The following is a 19858-nucleotide window of genomic DNA, read 5'->3' as shown; positions in this document are numbered from 1 at the left end:
ATTTATCCATATCTTCTAAGTTATTCAGTTTGTTGGCATATAGTTTTTCATAGTATTCTCTTATAATCCTTTGTATTTCTGTGATATCCATTGTAATTTCTCCTCTTTCATTTCTAATTTTATTTATTTGAGCCTTCTCTCTTTTTTTCTTAGTGAGTCTGGCTGAAGGTTTGTCAATTTTGTTTATCTTCTCAAAGAACCAGCTCTTAGTTTCATTGATCCTTTCTACTGTTATTTGGCTATTTCATTTATTTTTGCTCTAATTTTTATTATTTCTCTCCTTCTACTGACTTTCACCTTTGTTAGTTCTTCTTCTTCCAGTTCTATTAGGTGTAGTTTAAGATGACTTATTTGAGATTTTTCCTTTTGTTGAGGTGGGCCTGTGTTGCTATGAATTTCCCTCTTAGAACCACTTTTGCTTCATCCAATAAGAGTTGGTATGATGTCTTTTCATTTTCGTTGTCTCCAAGTATTTTTTTATTTCTCCTTTGATTTCTTCATTGATCCAAGGTTTGTTCAGTAGCATGTTGTTTAGTCTCAACATGTTTGTGACTTTCTTAGCTTTTTTCCTATAGTTGATTTCTAGTTTCATAGCATTGTGGTCAGAAAAGATGCTTGATATGATTTCAGTCTTCTCAGATTTATTAAGGCTTGCCTTGTTTCCCAACATATGGTCTATCTTTGAGAATGTTCCATGTGCACTTGAGAAAAATGTGTATTTTGCTGTTTTTGAATGGAATGTTCTTTATATATCTATTAAGTCCACCTGGTCTAGTTTTTCATTAAATTTCACTATTTCTTTGTTGACTTTCTGTCCAGATAATCTATCCACTGATGTAAGTGGAGTGTTGAGGTTCCCTACTATTATTGTGTTGCTGTCAATTTCTCCCCTTAGGTCTGTTAATAGTTGTTTTATGTACTTCAGTGCTCCACTGTTAGGTGCATATATATTTATATGTTATGTCCTCTTGGTAGGATGTCCCCTTTTATCATTATGTACTTCCCCTCTTTGTCTCTCATTGCCTTTTTTATCTTGAAGTCTGCTTTCTCTGATAAAGGTATGGCAACCCCTGCTTTCTTTTGCTTTCTATTTGCTTGGAGTATTGTCCTCTATCCTTTCACTTTAAGCCTGTGTTTGTCTTTAGATTTGAGATGTGTTTCCTGGAGGCAGCATATTGTTGGGTCTTAATTTTTTAATCCATCCAGCTACTCTGTGTCTTTTGATTGAAGAATTCAATCCATTTACATTTAGAGTTATTACTGATACGTGAGGGCTTAATACTGCCATTTTATCTCTTATTTTCCAGTTGTTCTATATTTCCATTGTTTCTCTTCACTTGTAGTTCTGACTGCCATTTCAGTTTGGTGATTTTTCTATGATGGGTTTCTCAGTTTTCTGTTTATTTATGGTTTGTGTCTCTGTTCTGATTTTTTGGTTAGTGGATACCATGAGGTGTAAAAGATTGCATAGATGAGATAGTCCATTTTCTGTTAGCCTCTTATCTTCATTAGCCTAAGGATGGGCAGTTCCATCCCTTTCCTCTTCCCTAAGTTATTGTTGTCACAAATTGTTCTGTTTTGTGTTGTGAGTTTGTGATTAAAATAAAGTGTTTATAGTTATTTTTGATGCTTTCCTTCCCTTTATCTTTAATCTTATAATTAGTGTTTGCTAACCTATTCTGATAGAGAGCTGTAATTTTCTGATTTTGTCTATTTATGTCCTTTCTCAAAGCTTTGTAAGCCTTTTCCTTTTTGTTTCAGGTGTGAGGGCCTTCTTGATCATTCTTGTAGGGGGTCTCGTGGTGATTAACTCCCTCGCTTTTGTTTATCTGGGAAAGTTTTTATTTCTTCATCCTATCTGAAGGTTAGTTTCACTGGATAGAGTATTGTTGGCTGAAAGTTTATGTCTTTCAGTATTTTGAATATATCATTCCACTCACTCATAGCCTGTAAAGTTTCTGCAGAGAAGTCTGCTGAAAGCCTGATGGGGTTCCTTTGTAGATACTCTCTTCTGCCTTGCTGCCCTTAATATTTTTTCTTTATCATTGACTTTGGCCAGTTTTACTATTATATGCCTTGGAGAAGGTCCTTTTGCATTGACATAATTAGGAGTTCTTTTGGCTTCATATACTTGTAATTCCAGTTCCTTCCCCAGGTTTGGGAACTTCTCAGCTATTATTTCTTTGAACAAGCTCTCTGCTCCTTTTTCCCTCTATTCTCCCTTTGGAATACCTATAATCCTTATGTTATATTTCCTAATTGAGTTGGATATTTCTTGAAGAATTTCTTCATTTTCTTTAAGTCTTAGTTCTCTCTCCTCCTCCACCCAAAGCATTTCTATATTTCTGTCCTCTAAATTACTAATTCAGCCCTCAAAAATGTCAGCTCTGTTTTTTAAGATTTCTAGATTGATTTCATCTCATTCATTGTGTTCTTCATCTCTAGCATTTGTTTGGGTTTTTTAGAGTTTCAATCCCTTTTGTGAAGAATTCCTTCTGCTCATTAATTTTATTCCTGAGTTCACTGAACTGTCTGAGTTGTCTTGTAACTCATTGAGTTTCTTTATGATAACTATTTTGAATTCTTTATCATTTAGATTGTAAATTTCTGTGACTTGAGGATTGGTTTCTGAAGATTTGTCATTTTCAATCTCATCTGGAGTGTTAATGTATTTCTTCATGGTGTTTGATGAAGTGGACCTTTGCTGATGCATAGTGGGGTGGTATCTGGTTGCAGATTCCACCTGTCACCATTGGTTGGGGGAGGAGCTGTGTTTTCTGAACCTGCCACATCAACTGGAAGCTGTGCTGACAGGACCTGTCTGCATCTTCCCACCAGCTACTGCTGCCTGGCAGGTCACACAAGCAGGCACAGGTGCTCTGGTGCAGATCCACTGCCTTGGCTAACTGACCAAGCTAGTGCAACAGGCAGGAGGGGAGGGAAGGGGCACCCTCTTTCATGCACATGAGCCCACTCTGCACTCACCTGCAGCCCACCTGAGCTGCTGGGCTTGGTGGGGGCGCCCACGTACACAGTGGCCAAGCCACCTTGGTGTGGAACGCCACCACAGGCCAGGATGCAGCCCTAAGCATGAAAGCATTTGCATGGAGGCCTTCCCATTCCCCCACCTCCTCCAAGAGTTCCACATTGGCTGCTGTGTGTGGACTCACAACCTAGATCACTGCCACTGGAGAAGGGCAGGAGATCCGTTCACCTCCTCTGCTTTCCTGGGATCCAGTACCCCTACCTTCAGATGTATGGCTGTTTGGGTCTCTCAGACATTCTCTTGTGGTATGTGGGTATCCTCTATTGGTTAAAGAATGTGCTTTTGGTTGTTCTTTTGGGGAAGAGACTAAGGAAACAGCTCACTCTGCCATGATGCTGATGTCACTCCCTAACGTCTCTTTACTTGCAAAAAAATTCCTGTAATATATGTTTTAGTCTGAGACCATATATAACCCTATTTGACTAAATTTCTTTTCCTTAGAATTTTCATTGTTATACCTAATACTTTTTTTGTTTATGAAAGCTCCAATTAGAATCCAGTCTTTTCAAGCTCTGAAAGTATGCCCTTTATTAATCCAAATTATTCCCTTTTCACCTTTTATAGACTCTTAAAGATGCCTCTTTCACTAGAGAATATGTCAAACCTGCTTCATAGTAGTATTATAAAGTTACTTGTAGGTATCAGGCTTCATAAGAAATGAAGGATTGCAACAGCAAAACTGTCTCAGAACACCTCCACAAAGTTGTTGGATCCCCAAAACCATAGCACTTTTTTCTGTTTTTGTTAAACTGCTGTTATTGTAAATTGATTTTTTTAAGCAATTTTAGATAAATGTTTTTTTGGAAATGCAAAGATAAAAACACTGATCGGATTCAAAGTAGAAAAATATGAACTTTTCTGCCTTTTTTGAGTGAGTAATAGCCTTGTGCTGATAGTTTATCATATCTTTGGCAAAAATGACAAAATTTCTAAGGTACTATTAGTGTTAGAAATTACTCATCAAGATCCTTGGTTACACTCTGAATCCTGAGTAGAAAATGAATTTTTTTTTGTTTTTGCTTGAGGAAGATTCACTCTGAGCTAACATCAGTTCCAGTCTTCCTCTATTTTGTATGTGGCTCACTGCCACAGCATGGCCACTGACCAGTGGTGCAGGTCTGTGCTTGGGAACCAAACCTGGGCCACCGAAGCAGAGTGCGCCAAACTTAACCACTAGGCCACGGGGCTGGCCCCAAAAATAAATTTTTTAGAAAAACTTAGGTAGCACATAGCATCAATAAGAAGGCCAGAGTCCTCAACTCAGAAAACAGGAATTGGGTAAGGCTGGTGTTTGAGAGCACACCAAAATTATACCATAGAAACAGGCTGGCCACAATACTGCTGCTGGTGACACTGCTGCCTTAATTAATCTCTAGCTGACCCCATGTCTCTGTGTCACTCCCTCAAGACTCAAACTCCAGCACCTGAGTATCAAATTGGCAAGCCTACGTCACTTCCCTACTCCCTAGCTGCCTGGGGTCCTAGGCAAAGGGGTTATCACTCTCGCTTCAGCTTCAATAGTGGGCGATGGCCTCTCCCCTCTCATTAAAACCCACACAAAATGAAATTCCTGGCCAAAAGGCAGGTGGTTTGAAAAACATGTCACATCCGTAACTTGGCTGTCTTAGTAGCACTGTGCCCAGGAACTCATGGAGCTAACAGGCCAAGTTTTAATTACCTAACAGATTTTAAATAATTCAGACACATGTCATCCATGCCCCCATTACCCTGAAAGTTAACTCATTTAAAATGTGTTGACTGAATTTCTTTGACCAAAGCCACCTGGAGAATAATGATAGCTATCATTTGTTCAGCTTTTACTACTTACTAGGCCCTGCATTAGATTTAAGAGAAAATTTTTCCAGAAGGGTCACTAGTGTCTTCCTAGGCTCGGTAAAGTCCTATACAGTTGTGAGTCACTGAACAATGGGGATATGTTATAAGAAATGCATCATTAGGTGATTCTGCCATTGTGCGAGCATCATAGAGTATATTTACACAAACTTAGATGATATATCCTACTGCACACCAAGGCTACATGGTACTAACCTTAGGGGATCACTGTCATTTATGCAGTCTGTTGTTGACCAAAATGTCATTACACAGTGCATAACTGTATTCAGAAACATAGATTAAAGACTTATCTTTTAGCAGGCAAAAGGGACATTTTGAAAATTTATTGAAAGTTAATTATGACTATAACAGCCCCAAAATTAGATTTCTCAGCAGTGAAATCATTTTAACTACTTACAAGCATGATAGACATAAGTATGTATCATTTGTAAGTCTTCTATTCTGAGGCTTATATTGGATGAGATTTGGACTCAGTATAGGACTAGAAACATGGTATTTATTTTCATTACGTTCTTTTGGTTAGAAGAATAGTCACTTGAGCCCACCCACATAAGACTGGGGTATACAGGGTAGAGAAGATGTGATCACAATGTAAGGATTGGCATGCAGTGAAAAGGGATTTGGATTAGCAAACTAAGAACAGGGGCTGTAGTCACACTAGTCTCAAGATATGGGACTGGGGAGTAATTCTGAATGTAATACAGCATTAAGGGCCTTAGTGGCAGGAGTTAGGGGAACTTTATTCTAGTTGTCTGCCTAGAACTAGAACTAGTTCTAGTTCTCTAGTTATTAACATAAGTCATGACTTATTTCTCTCCTCTGCTCTGTATCTTTTCTCAACTACCTCACTTCCAACTATAACTTTGACCTGTATGACCCTTTTTGACTCAAGCTCCATCTCCTTCTTTATGACTTTTTCTCTACCTCATAGCTGCATTCTAGATAACTGCAAGTTACCTGACTTTTTTTTTCTTTCCAAATTCAAATTCTGTAAATAAGGATGATGAGCCCAACTCATATTTTATCCCAGACCCCACCATAATTGCTGACCAGGTTAAGGACCTAAGGCTTTCATCCCTAGTCAGGTGCCCACCCCTGGTCAGTCAACAGGATAGAGGAGGAGTTAAATCCTACAAAATATGGTCATCTGGGTCACCCCTTCAGCAAGAGCTATGGACACTGTGACATGTCCCATACAGTGACTGCTTGGTGAATTCTTAATGACAGATTTACTGGGGGATAATCCACCTACTTTATCTTTCAGATTTGATGGCATTTTGTCCAGGTTATGTTTTCCATATAATATTGAAAAACAAAAGCTTACAAAAATTTTAAATATTACAGTTGCTCAAGTTGATATGTTAAATTAAAAGTGTCAGAAAAAAAGCTTCCCCTTTTATGATGTAGAAATAGTGAATGTGATCTAAATTATTAGAGTTATAGTTATGGCCAAACTATTTTATCACAGTTGGTTTTTCCACAACATAGCATATGGCCCTCTATTTTAAAAAGTATGGTAGTAAAAGGGTTTTATGTGTGAGTGGATACGAGGTGCTAATGCCATTTTGGTAGCTAAGCAAGTAACTCCAAACTCCTGCCAGCACAATGCTTTGCACATGGTAGGCATTCAGTAAATATTTCTTGAATTGAATCAAAAAGGCTAGCTTTATTAAATAAACCTAAACTACAGCAAATATTCTCTATCAAAGGCTATAGTCATTGTCCTGTGGGAATTCAAAGTTATAAATATTGATGCTCCCATTGTGATGAATTCACCAGGAGACTAGAAAATGGCTAGGTGGGAGTTCACAGCTCGAAGTCCATAAAATCCCTAAGTACCCATCCCCACACTCGTGCAAAACAAAACTTCCGTTTGAATTTATTTACTATTATTATTATATAATAATACTTTATAATAAGAATATATAATTGCATAAATATATTTATAATGAATACTTAATAAAATATATAATATATAATTAATAAAATTATATAATAAATGTACAATGTTATTAATTATATATTATAATATAAAGTATTATATTAATATTATGTATAATATAGTGATATAAGTATTGTAATAATATATTTTTAATATTGTTTAGTGGCAAAAAATCCATGATTTTCAACATATTTACAAATAACTTTATGAATAAAAGATTAAGGAACACTGACTACTATAATTTCACCAGAAAAGGAAAATGGTTGGAATGAATAAAATGAACCAATGGAAAAACATACATATATTGAGCATTTAAATAATGTATATTGAAAAGGGATGTTCCAACCTGAATTTGCCAGAGTTAGAAATAGTCATTCAACTAAAACAGATTGTCATATAAGTAAGAAAGATAGATGACAGCCTTGTAAGTCCTTTTAAAAAAATGGTATGTGTGTTTCTCACAACTTTAAGAGCATTTAAAGGGAAAGAGTTTGGATTCCTTTTTTTTTACAGAATTTGTTAGGTTAATAGCAGGGTTTTGCAAGGGCACCATTCAGAATTGTAATTTTCCCACGCCAGAGACTTATCTGAGACACATTAGCTGTTGTAATCCCATCAGTAACAATGATTGTGTATGTGTGTGAAAGAGAGATCTCCACAGAACTCAGTCTGAGATAGTTAATTATCTTAGGAATCTTAGGAAGCTGAAGGTTTAAGTCTAGGCTCCTAATTCATTTTGAAAGAAAACTGTTATGTTCTCACCTATTTTAATATGTGATATTTTTTCAGATGTGCTTGTTACTATGTAAAATAATCCTTTCCTACCTGTGGACTGACTGTATCCAATGCTACAGAAGAATTTGGCACAGAAAAGCCACACAGCAATGGCATATAGACAAATTTATGCAATAATTAGTTGGTAATGTGTTAGGTAGTTTTATTTTCCATTTATATTAGGAAGAGATTTTGTCGTTAAAAAGAACTAATCAAACTGCTGATTATTGGATAGGGCATGTAGCCATCACCTTATTTTCTTGGAATTGAACCAAGGTAGAGTAATTCTATGCATGAGCTACTGTAGAAGCTGTTTGGATTATCCTATCTAAAAATCAAGGGGTTTTTTGCATAAAAGAATTCTTACACTGTATGTAGAGCAGTGCATCTCAAACTTTATGTATACAAATCACCGGGGCATCTTGTTAAATGTCCTGATTCATTGGGGCCTGAGATTCTGCATTTGTAACAAGCTCCCTAGTGATGCTGATGCTGCTGGTCCATGGACCACTCTTGGAGTAGCAAGGATAGAAAGAACTGGACCTCAGGTGGAGGTAGGACAAGGTGAAACCAATAGTGAACCGGAAACGTGGTTATTTTTTGTGTCCCTTTGAGAAGAGAAATCCTTCTTACATTTCTGCCAAGAGTAGAAGTAGACTTTGGACCACTTAGGAGGGTCGCTTAGTGTACATGGACAAAAAGCCTAAGTTTATAGAGAACAATCCCCTTTGATACAGGTATACTCCACGTCTAAGCTCTCACCTGACGCTAAATTGGAGTGGTCTCCACTGTGCACTCAGAGAATGAGGGTGAAAAAGGCAAATAAGATCTAACTATTATTAGGACAATAGTTTTGGCCTCATGGACCCCCTGAAATCCTCTCAGAAACCTCCCTGGGCCACTTTGAGAAATGCTGGCATCCAGGAAACTACACATTGTATGTGCATGCGTACTGCAGGTAACAGGGTAAATTTATAATGAGAGGAGCCAAAGAATCAGTAAGTATCTACAGCATAGATAGTTTTGCTTCCTCCCTATTTGTAAGCCCTTTTTAATTGTCCTGATTGAAACTCTTGACAGTCCAGACAATGTACATAGAAATGGAATGGAAGGAAATTTGTTCAAAATACCCCTGGTGGCCAAGTAATTAGAAAGTTTCTATTTGGAGGAGGTTCTAGCAATTAACGGTGGAGGGATAAAGACAACACTTAGAACAAGACAAAGTAGGTCTAAGCACATGGTCAAAAGATACTGTTTCCTGGAATTGAACCAAGGTAGAATAATTCTGCTCACGTTAACCAGTTGGCCTGGTTAAGAAGGGATTGGAGACACTGGTTGTGTGGTAAAGAGAATTATAATTTTAAAAGAATTATTTTTCTGTTACAGTAATTGTAATAGATTGTGCAGTTACATATTCACCTTCTCTCTCTATTTTCCTCGTTAGTGTTACTGGCCAGAAGGAACCTTGGGCTGGGAAAAGGGACTCTCTGAGCTGAGAATTGCAGCTCCTGTAGCAGCCTACTGCTTACTGCATCTACTGCTCTTCTTGTGCTTAACAAAGTCCCAGGAGGATTGGGCTGGCCCAGGAGTAGTGAGAGCAGAACAGAGAACCAACATTGATTAGAATTATTAATATTTATTGAAACCTAAAATGTGCTGATTTTAAGTTATAAAGAAGTAAATTGTTACTTTATAACTTAAGCACAATGCCATGAATATAGGTAAACTAACCAATCAAAGTATTACCTTCTTAATCAACTAGCTCACTCAAGATTCTTGGGATACCCAGAAAAGAGGAAAAAGTGAAAATTGTGAGAGAGGAACCTTTACCTTCAACCATAATCTTGTCCTGCTTCCCTAGTAATGCTGAAATCATTTGCTGTAACTCTCCTTGAATACCAGCAGTTATAGGCACACATACCCATGAATAAGAGGGTAAATCAGTAAGAGGGCAAAAATAAAGCTAAGTTTGAAATCAATCATAATGATGAGGCCAAAATTAACTTGATTTGAGTCTTTGGACCCTTAAGGGGACCAGTCTAGGTTGAAAGAATCTCAGGAACACAGAGAGTAAAAAAGATAAAAATAGGGAAGGGGGCATAACCTTACCAGAAAGGCTCAATGGAATCACACTTATTCATCGTATTCATTGCTGTAGCAAAAGACACGGTGCCCTGGGTTCCATTCAGCCGTCTTATCTTCCTCGAGATGTTCTAGACTCACTCCTGACTACATCCTAGGGTTGACTGAGTCAGTTAGCACAATCCAGACAATAGTCTACACCTGAGTTAATTGAAAGCCAGGTAAATGTTCTGATCACCAATTAGGATTCTGCACCCACTTCCAATGTGTGTGGGGGCGGGGGGAGGGAAGGGGAGCGGGTTCCACACACCACCAGTTCTCCAGACACCAGTTGGGTGTCCCAAAACCAACTCAATTCTGACCTTATCTGCCTGGAGGTAGCATCAGATTCCACAGGTTAAGGGCTCAGTCCTACAAGACTGCCCCTCCCCTACACTTCAGATGCCAGTGGCAAGTCCAGGTTGTTACCTGTGCTTCTGACCTACTGGCTATAGATCACAGCTTCCCATGACACCCTCCTTGGGTTCTATTAATTTGCTAGAGCAGCTTACAGAACTCAGAGAAATATTTTACTTATTAGATTATTGATTTATTGTAAAAGGATATAACTCAGGAACAGCCAGGGGGAAGAGATGCATAGGGCGAGACATGGGGAGAGGGTGTGGAGGTTCCATGTCCTCTTGGAGCCAGCATCATTCTCCCAGCCCCTCCAAGTGTTCACCAACCCGGAAGCTCTCTGAATCCACTCCTTTTTGGGGATTTTATGGAGCCTTCATTACACAGGCATCATTGATTAAATCATGGACCCTTGGTAACTGAATTCAATCTCCATCCCCCCTCTCCTCCCCGAGGTCAGGCAGGGTGGGACTAAAATTTTGCACCCTATAATCATGTGGTCAGTTCTCCTGGCAACCAGTCCCCATCCTAGATGAGGTCAAAAAGTAACCCAATTGACATAACAAAAGGCACCTTTGTCCCTCTCCACCTAGGAAATTCCAAGGGTTTTAGGATCTCCCTGCCAGAAGCAGGGAGAAGACAAGATGTAAATTTTTATTATAAATCACAGTATCACACTAGGAACTAGTTAGTTAGGCTGTATTCCAAGCTTGCTTGTAATTTTCTTGTTTCCTGTAATAATGTCTCAGCCATACGAAAATATAACACTCTGTAACACTCTTTGGTTGAAAAGAAAGCACTTTAGTTTCTATACATCCTGTATGAATCTCAGTGTCCTATTCTTCTCTCAGAATCCTTGAGCTCTACCACAAGTACTGCTGGTGTATAAACCCCTAGCATCCCACTCCTCTGCAGTAGCTAATCATAGTCACATATAGGGAGTTTCAGCAATGACTGAAGCAAAAGACTGAGAAACTAATGTTAGGTTGTTTTGGTAGTCTGATAAATTTTACAAAACTTACAATTTGAGTAAATGCTAGGCAGAATTAATTAGAATCCGTTAGGTGTAATTTTGCTGAAATTCTAGTTTTTGTTATTTTTATCAAAATATCTTGAATGTCAACTGTGAAAATTTTATTTTTATTATGGATGCTTAAATTCTGTATCTGCCTTCATAAGGCAGATGAAAGCTCTATTTTAGCTCATCTATGGGCCATTAGTCATTTTGTGTGGTTTGAAATTCCCTTATGTGGGGTGTTGTTTTAATATAAAATATTCCTTATTTCTATGTTGGTATGCGAATTTTTAAAACTCTTTTCTTAGTTGACAGAGTACTTCAGAGGTGTTTGCCTCAACTAAAACTTATAAAAATAAGCTTCTTAGAAATGTCCAGGACTGCTTCCTAAACAATTTTGCTAACTAAATATACACTGATTGAGAAAAAGTAGTAGTAAGTACTACCTCTTAACTTATCAAGTAGTTAGATAAAATAGACTAAAGATTTAGAGAAATCGAATTGGTTGAATCATTTAACTTTTAAATCAGCTAATAAAGAAAATACATCTAGTTTATAATGGATAATAAATTTGCATCACTATTAGCTTAGATAGCTTAGATCATAAAATTGTGCTCATAATGAGAAAAGATATAGCTGGAAACAGTTCAAAATGTGAAACTTCAGAAACATAAGGTACACTTAGGAGGTAGAATTTTAAAAATATAAAGATTTAGTTATAGGAGGAAATTATAGTAGCTTTGGTTAGAAATACTATTTTCTTCTGATAAAAAAATAAAATGCTAGAAAATTCAAGAGAAATACTAGGAATCTAAAACCTTTTTTTTTTTTCTGAGGAAGATTTGCCCTGAGCTAACATCTGTGCCAGTCTTCCCCTATTTTGTATGTGGGTCACCACCATAGCATGGCTGCTGACAAGTGGTGTAGGTCGCACCCAGGAAGCGAACCTGGGCCATCGAAGCAGAGCACATTGACCTTAACCACTAGGCCACAGGGCCAGCCCCCAAAACATTTTTTATTTTACTAAATATCTTGTTACAAGAAAAGTAACCTTTCTAAATAATCTTAGTTTTAAAGAACACATAAGTGATTATTTTATTTTTGTTATTTTTTCCTGGTTTTTAAACTTTGAATGCTCAGTAACTTTCTTAAGGAGATCTAGTGTAGTTCTTACCAAACAAAATTGGGGTTCTCTCACCTGATGCCCCATAAACGGTCAATTAATTACAGCATCAGCCTTTGGGCAAAGAGATCAGCTTTATTTTGCAAGATTGATCTGCAAGGAGAACAGGGAGCATGTGCCCTCAGATTTGTCTCACCGATTCAGCATTTGGGGCAAAATTTAAGAGGTTAGGGAGAAGAGGCTGGCATGCAGAAACACTGATGGGATGGGTGTTAACTGGTGGGCTTCAATATTTATGGTAAGGTTTAAAACATTTATGACAGGATTCTAAACATTTATGATGAGGTTCTAAACTTTTATGATGAGGTGCCAAACATTTTTGGTGAGGTGGGGAAGGAATTTTAACACCACATCTTCCTGAATGAGGGACCCCTCGCTTCTGACGAGTCCAACTTTCAAGTTCTGATTGTGTCCCTGTCCTTGGGTTCCATGGGAAGGAGGCTCTTTGGTTCTACAGTCATTTCAGGTGAAGATTTCTTTTGCGCTTGCTCTGTCTACGTGACTTTGCAGATTTTCTGAAAGGCAGTTAATCACTTTGTTCATGAGATGGGCTCAGTTGAACTGGTCCTGGAGGGCCCTCGGTTAGATAGTTAGTCTGAACATTTAGGTGACTGAGTCTAAAGATTGTTTTCCATATTGGTTTTTTATGTTTATGCTTAGTCAGTTTTTAAAACTTTTTAAATCTCTTACAATATACCTGTCTTTTTGCCCCCTCAGCAATCGTGTGGAAGCATGGACAAGAGATGTTGCTTTCTTACTCAGACAAGAAGGCAGGCCTATGGTTAATCTTTTCCCTAAAAAGACGAAAGTAAGAGTTATGGAAAAGGACTGGAGGAATACAGACAGAGCAGTAAATTGGTTAAGAAAGGAAGCAATTAATTACACTCAACCATTTGTTCTGTACTTGGGATTAAATTTACCACACCCTTACCCTTCACCATCTTCCGGAGAAAATTTTGGAGCTTCAACATTTCGCACATCTCTTTATTGGCTTAAAAAAGTAAGTACACTATGTGTGCTCAAAAGTAGAAGTTAACATATCTGTATGTTACTGGTATTTACTCACTGTTTCTTTTAGTGTCACTTTTAAAGAAAATCTTGAAAATTGTATATTCTCATTAAATCAAACTTGACCGATAACTGGTTGACAAAAACAAAAGGGCAATTTGACAGAAATAAAATATGTTAAAACTTAGAAACCTACTTCTGAATTGAATATATTTTCATATAATATGTCTGTAAAGAGAGAACTGAAAGACATTCTCTTAGAACACTCTCTTAGGAGTGCAGGCAGTGTTCACTTTGCACAGTTCAGGATGGTAAAAATGACCACACCAGCGGCAACTATACAGAGATCTTAATAATCCATTGGGAAAATGACCATTTTTCTAGGACTCTTAAAAACATTTGTCAAAACATTTAAAACTCTCTTATTTTGGGTTGTAAATGAATAGGGAATTGAAAAAGTAGTAAAACTAATTTATTTAATGCACTGAACTGAAAACACTTAGAGACGTTAAGAACTAAAGTGTTTTGGTTTTTTGTAGCAAAACGTAGCAAGGGTAGTTTGAACAGTGCTTGCCTTCTCATTGTATAACTTAAGATACAGAGCAAGCATCTTCTGTGTGTCCTGGCACATTGTCATATTCCTTTCTAAATTTGGATTACCTTCCAACATTTTACCCTTTGCACTTTCAATGTCACGATATATTTCTGAGAGTTTCATTAATGTGAAGATTTTTCCCAGTATCACTTTGTCTAGGACAAGTTTATCCTTTTCTTCACAATGACCTTCCTCATTTAGATCAATGAGTGTGTCTTCAGTAAGTTCCTCTGGCTGTATAGCTAGAATGTATCAAATGGTGGCAGTGTCAGCATTCCCAGGTCAGCTGTTTCTTCTATAACTCCATTTACGTTTGATTCAAATTTCACTTCCAGTGTTACCACTTTTTATTTCTTTACTATACATTCGTCTTTGTTGACCAAGTCCCTCGTTTGTTTATCCATTTCTATAATGTGTCACATTGATTTATCACTGGGAGACAAGGAGGCAGCACAATTACACCTTTTGCTGGTTGTGTGTATACTGGATGAAAGATGTGCAGTGAGTAACCACTGAGAGACTTTGAAATAAATGACCTGATTAGTCACTAATTGTGATACATATTTGTAATTTATATAGTGGTTTGTAGACTAAAGAGCTAGCAGATTATGAATGGGAAAGTTTGTACTTTATGCAATAAGTCACAGTTAATATACCTTGGTGACTAAAATTTGAACCCTGGTGGAGGACTTGTGTCATCCAGCTGTGGTAACTGAAATCTGTGCATATCTGAACCATGCAAAGGGAAGACTGCCTATGTTTTGAAATGTGTCATCTTTAATCAAATTTAAGTTACTTTAAAAACTCTAATCAGAAACACTGTGTAGTGCACCTCTTTTAAAGGAAATAATGTCAAAGGTTTAGATACTTCATATCTTCTCAAAGGGTTCTTGCTGGCTTCAAGTTGAAAAATAGCTGGAGTTAGCACTAGCCTAACAAAATGAGTCAAGTAACTTTTTTTTATTTCCAAGTAATTTTATTGAGATCATAATAGTTTATAAAATTGTATAATTTCGGGTGTTCAAGTAACTTTTAAGTAACTTGTTAGTAGATATTTGAATTTTTTAAAGTTACGTGACTAAAAGATATATAAGACTGAAGTCTAGTCTTAATTGTTTTCACAAAAAATGTAAGCATTATATGCATTGAAAAGTTGTATTTGTTTTTAAAAAATAATTTGGCTATCTCACTAGATACTGGCTTTTATACTAGTGAACTATTGGGAAAAAGGAGTCTAGATCCTTAGGTTGTTGATTCTGCAAGCTGAATTGATCACACAACTATATTAAAGTGCTTGGACACTTTTTCTGGACTACACTACTATCTAATATAGCTCATATTCTTCATTGACATGCATAATTTTTAAATAATTTTCTCAACTGTCTCACTAAACAGATATTGATGTGTTTACACATTTTGTTCTTGCTGGAAATATTAACAATTTGTTCCTAATTTATGTATTTGATTTACTATTTTCTTTACATAATTTATGACCGTTCTTTTCTACTAGCCTAAGTAATTAAATGTTGTCTAGTTTACCATACACACTTGTTGGAGAGGAGGAATATTACTGCTTTGCTTTTCTCTCCTTTTTAGGTATCTTATGATGCCATCAAAATCCCAAAGTGGTTGCCTCTGTCAGAAATGCACCCTATAGATTATTATTCTTCTTATACAAAAAACTGCACTGGGAAGTTTACAGAAAAAGAAATTAAAAATATTAGAGCATTTTATTATGCTATGTGTGCTGAGACAGATGCCATGCTTGGTAGGTGGTGTAATTAATAAGCTATGATATGAAGAAAAAGCATAATATTTTTCCATCCAACTGTGATCCTGCTTTTTGGTGACTTATATGAACATCCTCAGATCATTTCTCCTAACAGTTGCTTAGATTCTTCAGATTTAGGATTATAGGACTCTTGATACATATAAAAATTATATAATATGCATTATTAATAATACAATAAAAGCTTCTCAGTCCGAATTATTCATAAATCAATAAATGCTTAGGTTTGTTCATATATAAAGAAAAGCTCATAGAAGGCTATCATCTGCTTGAATCAAAACTTTTTGCTGGCTTTAATCAGGATTCAGTTTTCAGCCAAACACAGGTACACATGGACAGATAACTGTAAGGCTCCTGTTCTAGGAGGTGAGACAGTTGAGTGTAGAATCTTGTACTTCTCCCAGACTAGTAATAACTCCATTCTCCCTAGGGCCCCTAGAGCAAGGCTTAACTAAAGCTGAAAGCAATTTCCCCGTGTATATTCTGGTCCAGACTCAATGAATTTCCTTCCCTATTTCAGCTCAAAACCAAACCTGCCTCCGTAAAATGATTGTCAAGAAAGTGTTTTTTTCCTACTCACTTGTAGAGCTATGTCACTTTCCTCTTCAGATGTAAAGAGACCTTGGTTTAAAAAAATATATCAATTTTTATAACAAGTCATTTTCAGAAACCGTATCATGTGTTTTGCTGCACTTTGGGTGGAGCATAATTGCATTAGTGAAGTGTGGGTAGCACCTCTTCTGTACACATAAACCTTGGGAGTGAACAAGTGAGTTCATGTTCAAGTTAAAAAGCATTCATTGGGCAAAAATATAAAAGTATAAAGCAGAAAGCAAAAAAGCCATATGGATAGATTATTTATAAAATAGCAAATGTATGTATTAAAAGATTCTCAAGGACTTTCCAACTACTCAATCTTAAAGGCAAATAAGATTTTAAGTAAGTTTGTTAACTGAAGTCCACACACATGTTGAATTGTATTTTGATATTTTCTGATGTTAGTGATATTCACTGGTTTGCACCCTAGGAGTCGCTTTTGAAAGTTTGCAGCTATGCATTTGTCCATGTCTACTAAAGTGAAATAGTAGATAATGTTGCTGCAGGGAGTATGGGAATACTACTCGTGAGGTCTCCAGGAAAAAAAATGCAGCAGCTCACTTCAAGTTACAAAGTTTGTGGAATACATTGTATCTCATTGTTAAATCTACAACTGGTCTGGTCACCAAATAATATTTGTTACTGTTCACTGTGTTTGTTCAACAAAAATTGAGTGCCTGCTAGCTATCAGGCACTATGTCGGGCACTGGTGGTACTCAGTTGAGTATTATTAAGATATGACACATTAATTAAAAACACTTGAAGCTCTTACCCCACCTCCGAGCATTCATGTTCGCTGCTCCCTCTGCCTGGGATACCTGTCCCTTTGCTTTTTTACATAGCTGGCTATTCTCAGTTTTTAGCTCTCAGCTCAAATACCACCCCAGAGATGTCTTCTCAAGCAACGTAAGTTAGTATACCAGCCCCATCATCCTACGTACTCCATACCTTATTATCTTGTTTGTTTACATTTTAATCTTTAATGATTCCCTCTATTTACTTGTTTACTGTCCATTTCCCTTGAAGAATGTGAGCTCCCAGAGGGCAGGGACTTCCGTCTTATTCAACATTGCATCCTACGTGCCCAGCTTTGCATCCACAGTTTCCGGCACGTAGTAGGAACTCAGTAAACATTTACTGAATGAGTGTAAACCCCAGCAGTTATAGCATGTTGTTGTAACTACAGTAGGTTACAAGTTATAGTGGTCTTGGAGGACAGAGTGAGTCAGTCTACCTGGAGGAGCAGGGAACGCACGGAGGTAATGCTGAGCTGGGCCATAAAGGAAGAATTGGAATTTACCAAGTAAATGGTGGGAGAAAGGGCATTCGACGCAGAAGGCAGAGTTATGTACAGAGGCAAGAAAGTCTAAACTAATTGTTATTAATTCAGGGAGTTCTTAGTAGTTTAGGATGGTGAAAGGTAAAGGTCCAGAGGTAGCTGAAGGGTATAGACAATGGGAAGATGTGAAAAAGTTTTCAGCTGGGGTGTGACATGATCAGATATTTTAGAAAGATAGCCACCAGAGTGAACAAGAGATATTGTGGAGGGGAAAGAGGAGTGGAGGCAAGAAAACCAATTAGGAAGGAATTACAGTTACCCGTTTGAAAGAGCCTGATGATCTGCCCTCCGTGAATAACTCATAGAGCAGTGTGTCTTAGTTCTGACTGGACCTCAGCATCACCTGTGGGTTTTTCCTAATAATAATGACCCCTGTAGGCCAGATTCAGGAGCTGCCAAAATAGACATGACTCTTCCCTGGGCTGTGCCTTACTGTGTTTCTCTTAATTGCAATGAGGAGGAAGTTTCAGGGCACGAAGAGACAGGGACTGTGAGAGGAATTTTACTGTCCACTTATTCCCTGTCCAAGAATATGTTAAATCACACTCATATACCGTGTGTCCTGCTTCCAGCCCTTCCTCAAAGGTGGGATTTCCATAACCCTCAGCCAACTTCATGCACATGATCTAGCTATTGGGGGTTTACGGGGAAGGGTGGCAGGGAGGAGGAGTTCTGATCCCTCTTTTCACCTCCCACTGGGCAGAAATTGCGGGTTGGTGGTGGTCGTCCCTTCATCCTCTGAGACGTGTATGGTACTGACATGCAGATTTGTGTTTCTTTGTTCATTTGAGTCACCAAGGGGAAATTTTTTCCCCATTCTCTGATAGAAACGTGGAAAGCAAGCTAGCATGGTCTCCAAATGAAGAAACTTATCCCACGGGTATTATATTTTTTTCTTCCTCTCTCTAGTCTATCAACTGAAGGGCAGGCACATGGAACTTGGCGTAATTTACTTAAGAACAGTAGATAACAGTAAGATGATAAGAAGCATTCTGACAAACCCTTGTAGGGCAGAGTTGTTAAAAGTTTATTGTGCTAGAATAAAACGTGAATTAAAAGCTAATTAAGATTTATCTTGATTTGTATTGTAGGTGAAATTATTCTGGCTCTTCGTCAGTTAGATCTTCTTCAGAAAACTATTGTCATATACACCTCAGACCATGGAGAGCTGGCCATGGAACATCGTCAGTTTTATAAAATGAGTATGTATGAGGCTAGCGCCCATGTTCCGCTCTTGATAATGGGACCAGGAATTCAGGCCAACCTACAAGTATCAAATGTGGTTTCTCTTGTGGATATTTACCCTACTATGCTTGGTGAGTAATTTATACAGCTTTTGATAGTGTATCTACAAAGGACTTATTTTGTGATTCTTCTAGCCAATTAGGAGCTTAAAATAGGTATAAAGCATAATCTATTAGAATTCTAAAGTTCCTTTTTTTTATTAGCTTACCTGTAGTGGTAGTATTTTGTATAAATCCAGTTTACACACACACAGTGTGGGATTAAATTTCTCAAATCAGCGCCTCAAGCCAGACTTCCTCTTCCCTTCCATTCTGTGGACCTTAGAAAGATCATATAAAAGATGATGATTCAAAAAACTGTAAACAAAGATATTGAATAGGAAAACCCTGGTGGGATTCCTGTTTTAATAAATGTACCTTACTATAAAGACTATTGAAATTTAAGATGCTACAATGTTTTTATTAAGAAGTCTGAATTTTTGAGTAGTTTTTTAACTTTAAAAGAGTAGTTTCTTTTCTATAAAATTACATTTTATCATATCTTATGATAGGAAGAATGTTCTAAGTCTTTTATAGTATATTATCTCTTTATCATTTTCTAATACTTTTTTATGAATAGGAATCCTTTATACTATTAAAGTTGATATCATTATTTCAGAGATTATTCTTTAAAAATTACTCCTCAAGGGGCTGGCCTACTGGTGTAGTGGTTAAGTTCATGTGCTCTGCTTCAGTGGCCTGGGGTTTGCCGGTTCGGATCCTGGCTGTGGACCTACACACTGCTCATCAAGCCATGCTTTGGCGGCAGCCCACATAGAAGAACTGGAAGGACTTACAACTAGGATATACAGCTATGTACTGGGGCTTTGGGGAGAAAAAAAAATGATCCTTAAAATATTTTCTTCTCTAATAACCCAGTATCAGCATCCTTTAGCTCAGTTAGAAATAAAGGTAGGCTTGCTTTAAAATTAAATTGTTTTGATTTTCTCTTTTA

General features: G+C 37.3%; 1 protein-coding gene across 3 annotated transcripts in view; it reads left to right on the top strand.

The window, feature by feature from the left end:
- The window catches only part of ARSK (arylsulfatase family member K), a 51672-nt gene that overhangs the window by 24442 nt on the left and 7372 nt on the right, over positions 1-19858 (top strand). For all 3 annotated transcript variants that reach the window (XM_001503703.7, XM_005599553.4, XM_023617963.2), the window contains 3 exons: positions 13010-13292; positions 15492-15663; positions 18712-18936. In XM_001503703.7, coding sequence (XP_001503753.2) covers positions 13010-13292; positions 15492-15663; positions 18712-18936 — 680 coding nt within the window. The remainder of the gene's footprint in view (positions 1-13009; positions 13293-15491; positions 15664-18711; positions 18937-19858) is intronic.

The sequence above is a fragment of the Equus caballus genome, chromosome 14 (genome assembly GCF_041296265.1).
Source record: "Equus caballus isolate H_3958 breed thoroughbred chromosome 14, TB-T2T, whole genome shotgun sequence".
In the NCBI taxonomy this organism is placed as follows: Eukaryota; Metazoa; Chordata; class Mammalia; order Perissodactyla; family Equidae; genus Equus; species Equus caballus.
The sequence above is the reverse complement of the archived record's forward strand: the minus strand, read 5'-3'. Positions and strand labels throughout refer to the sequence as shown.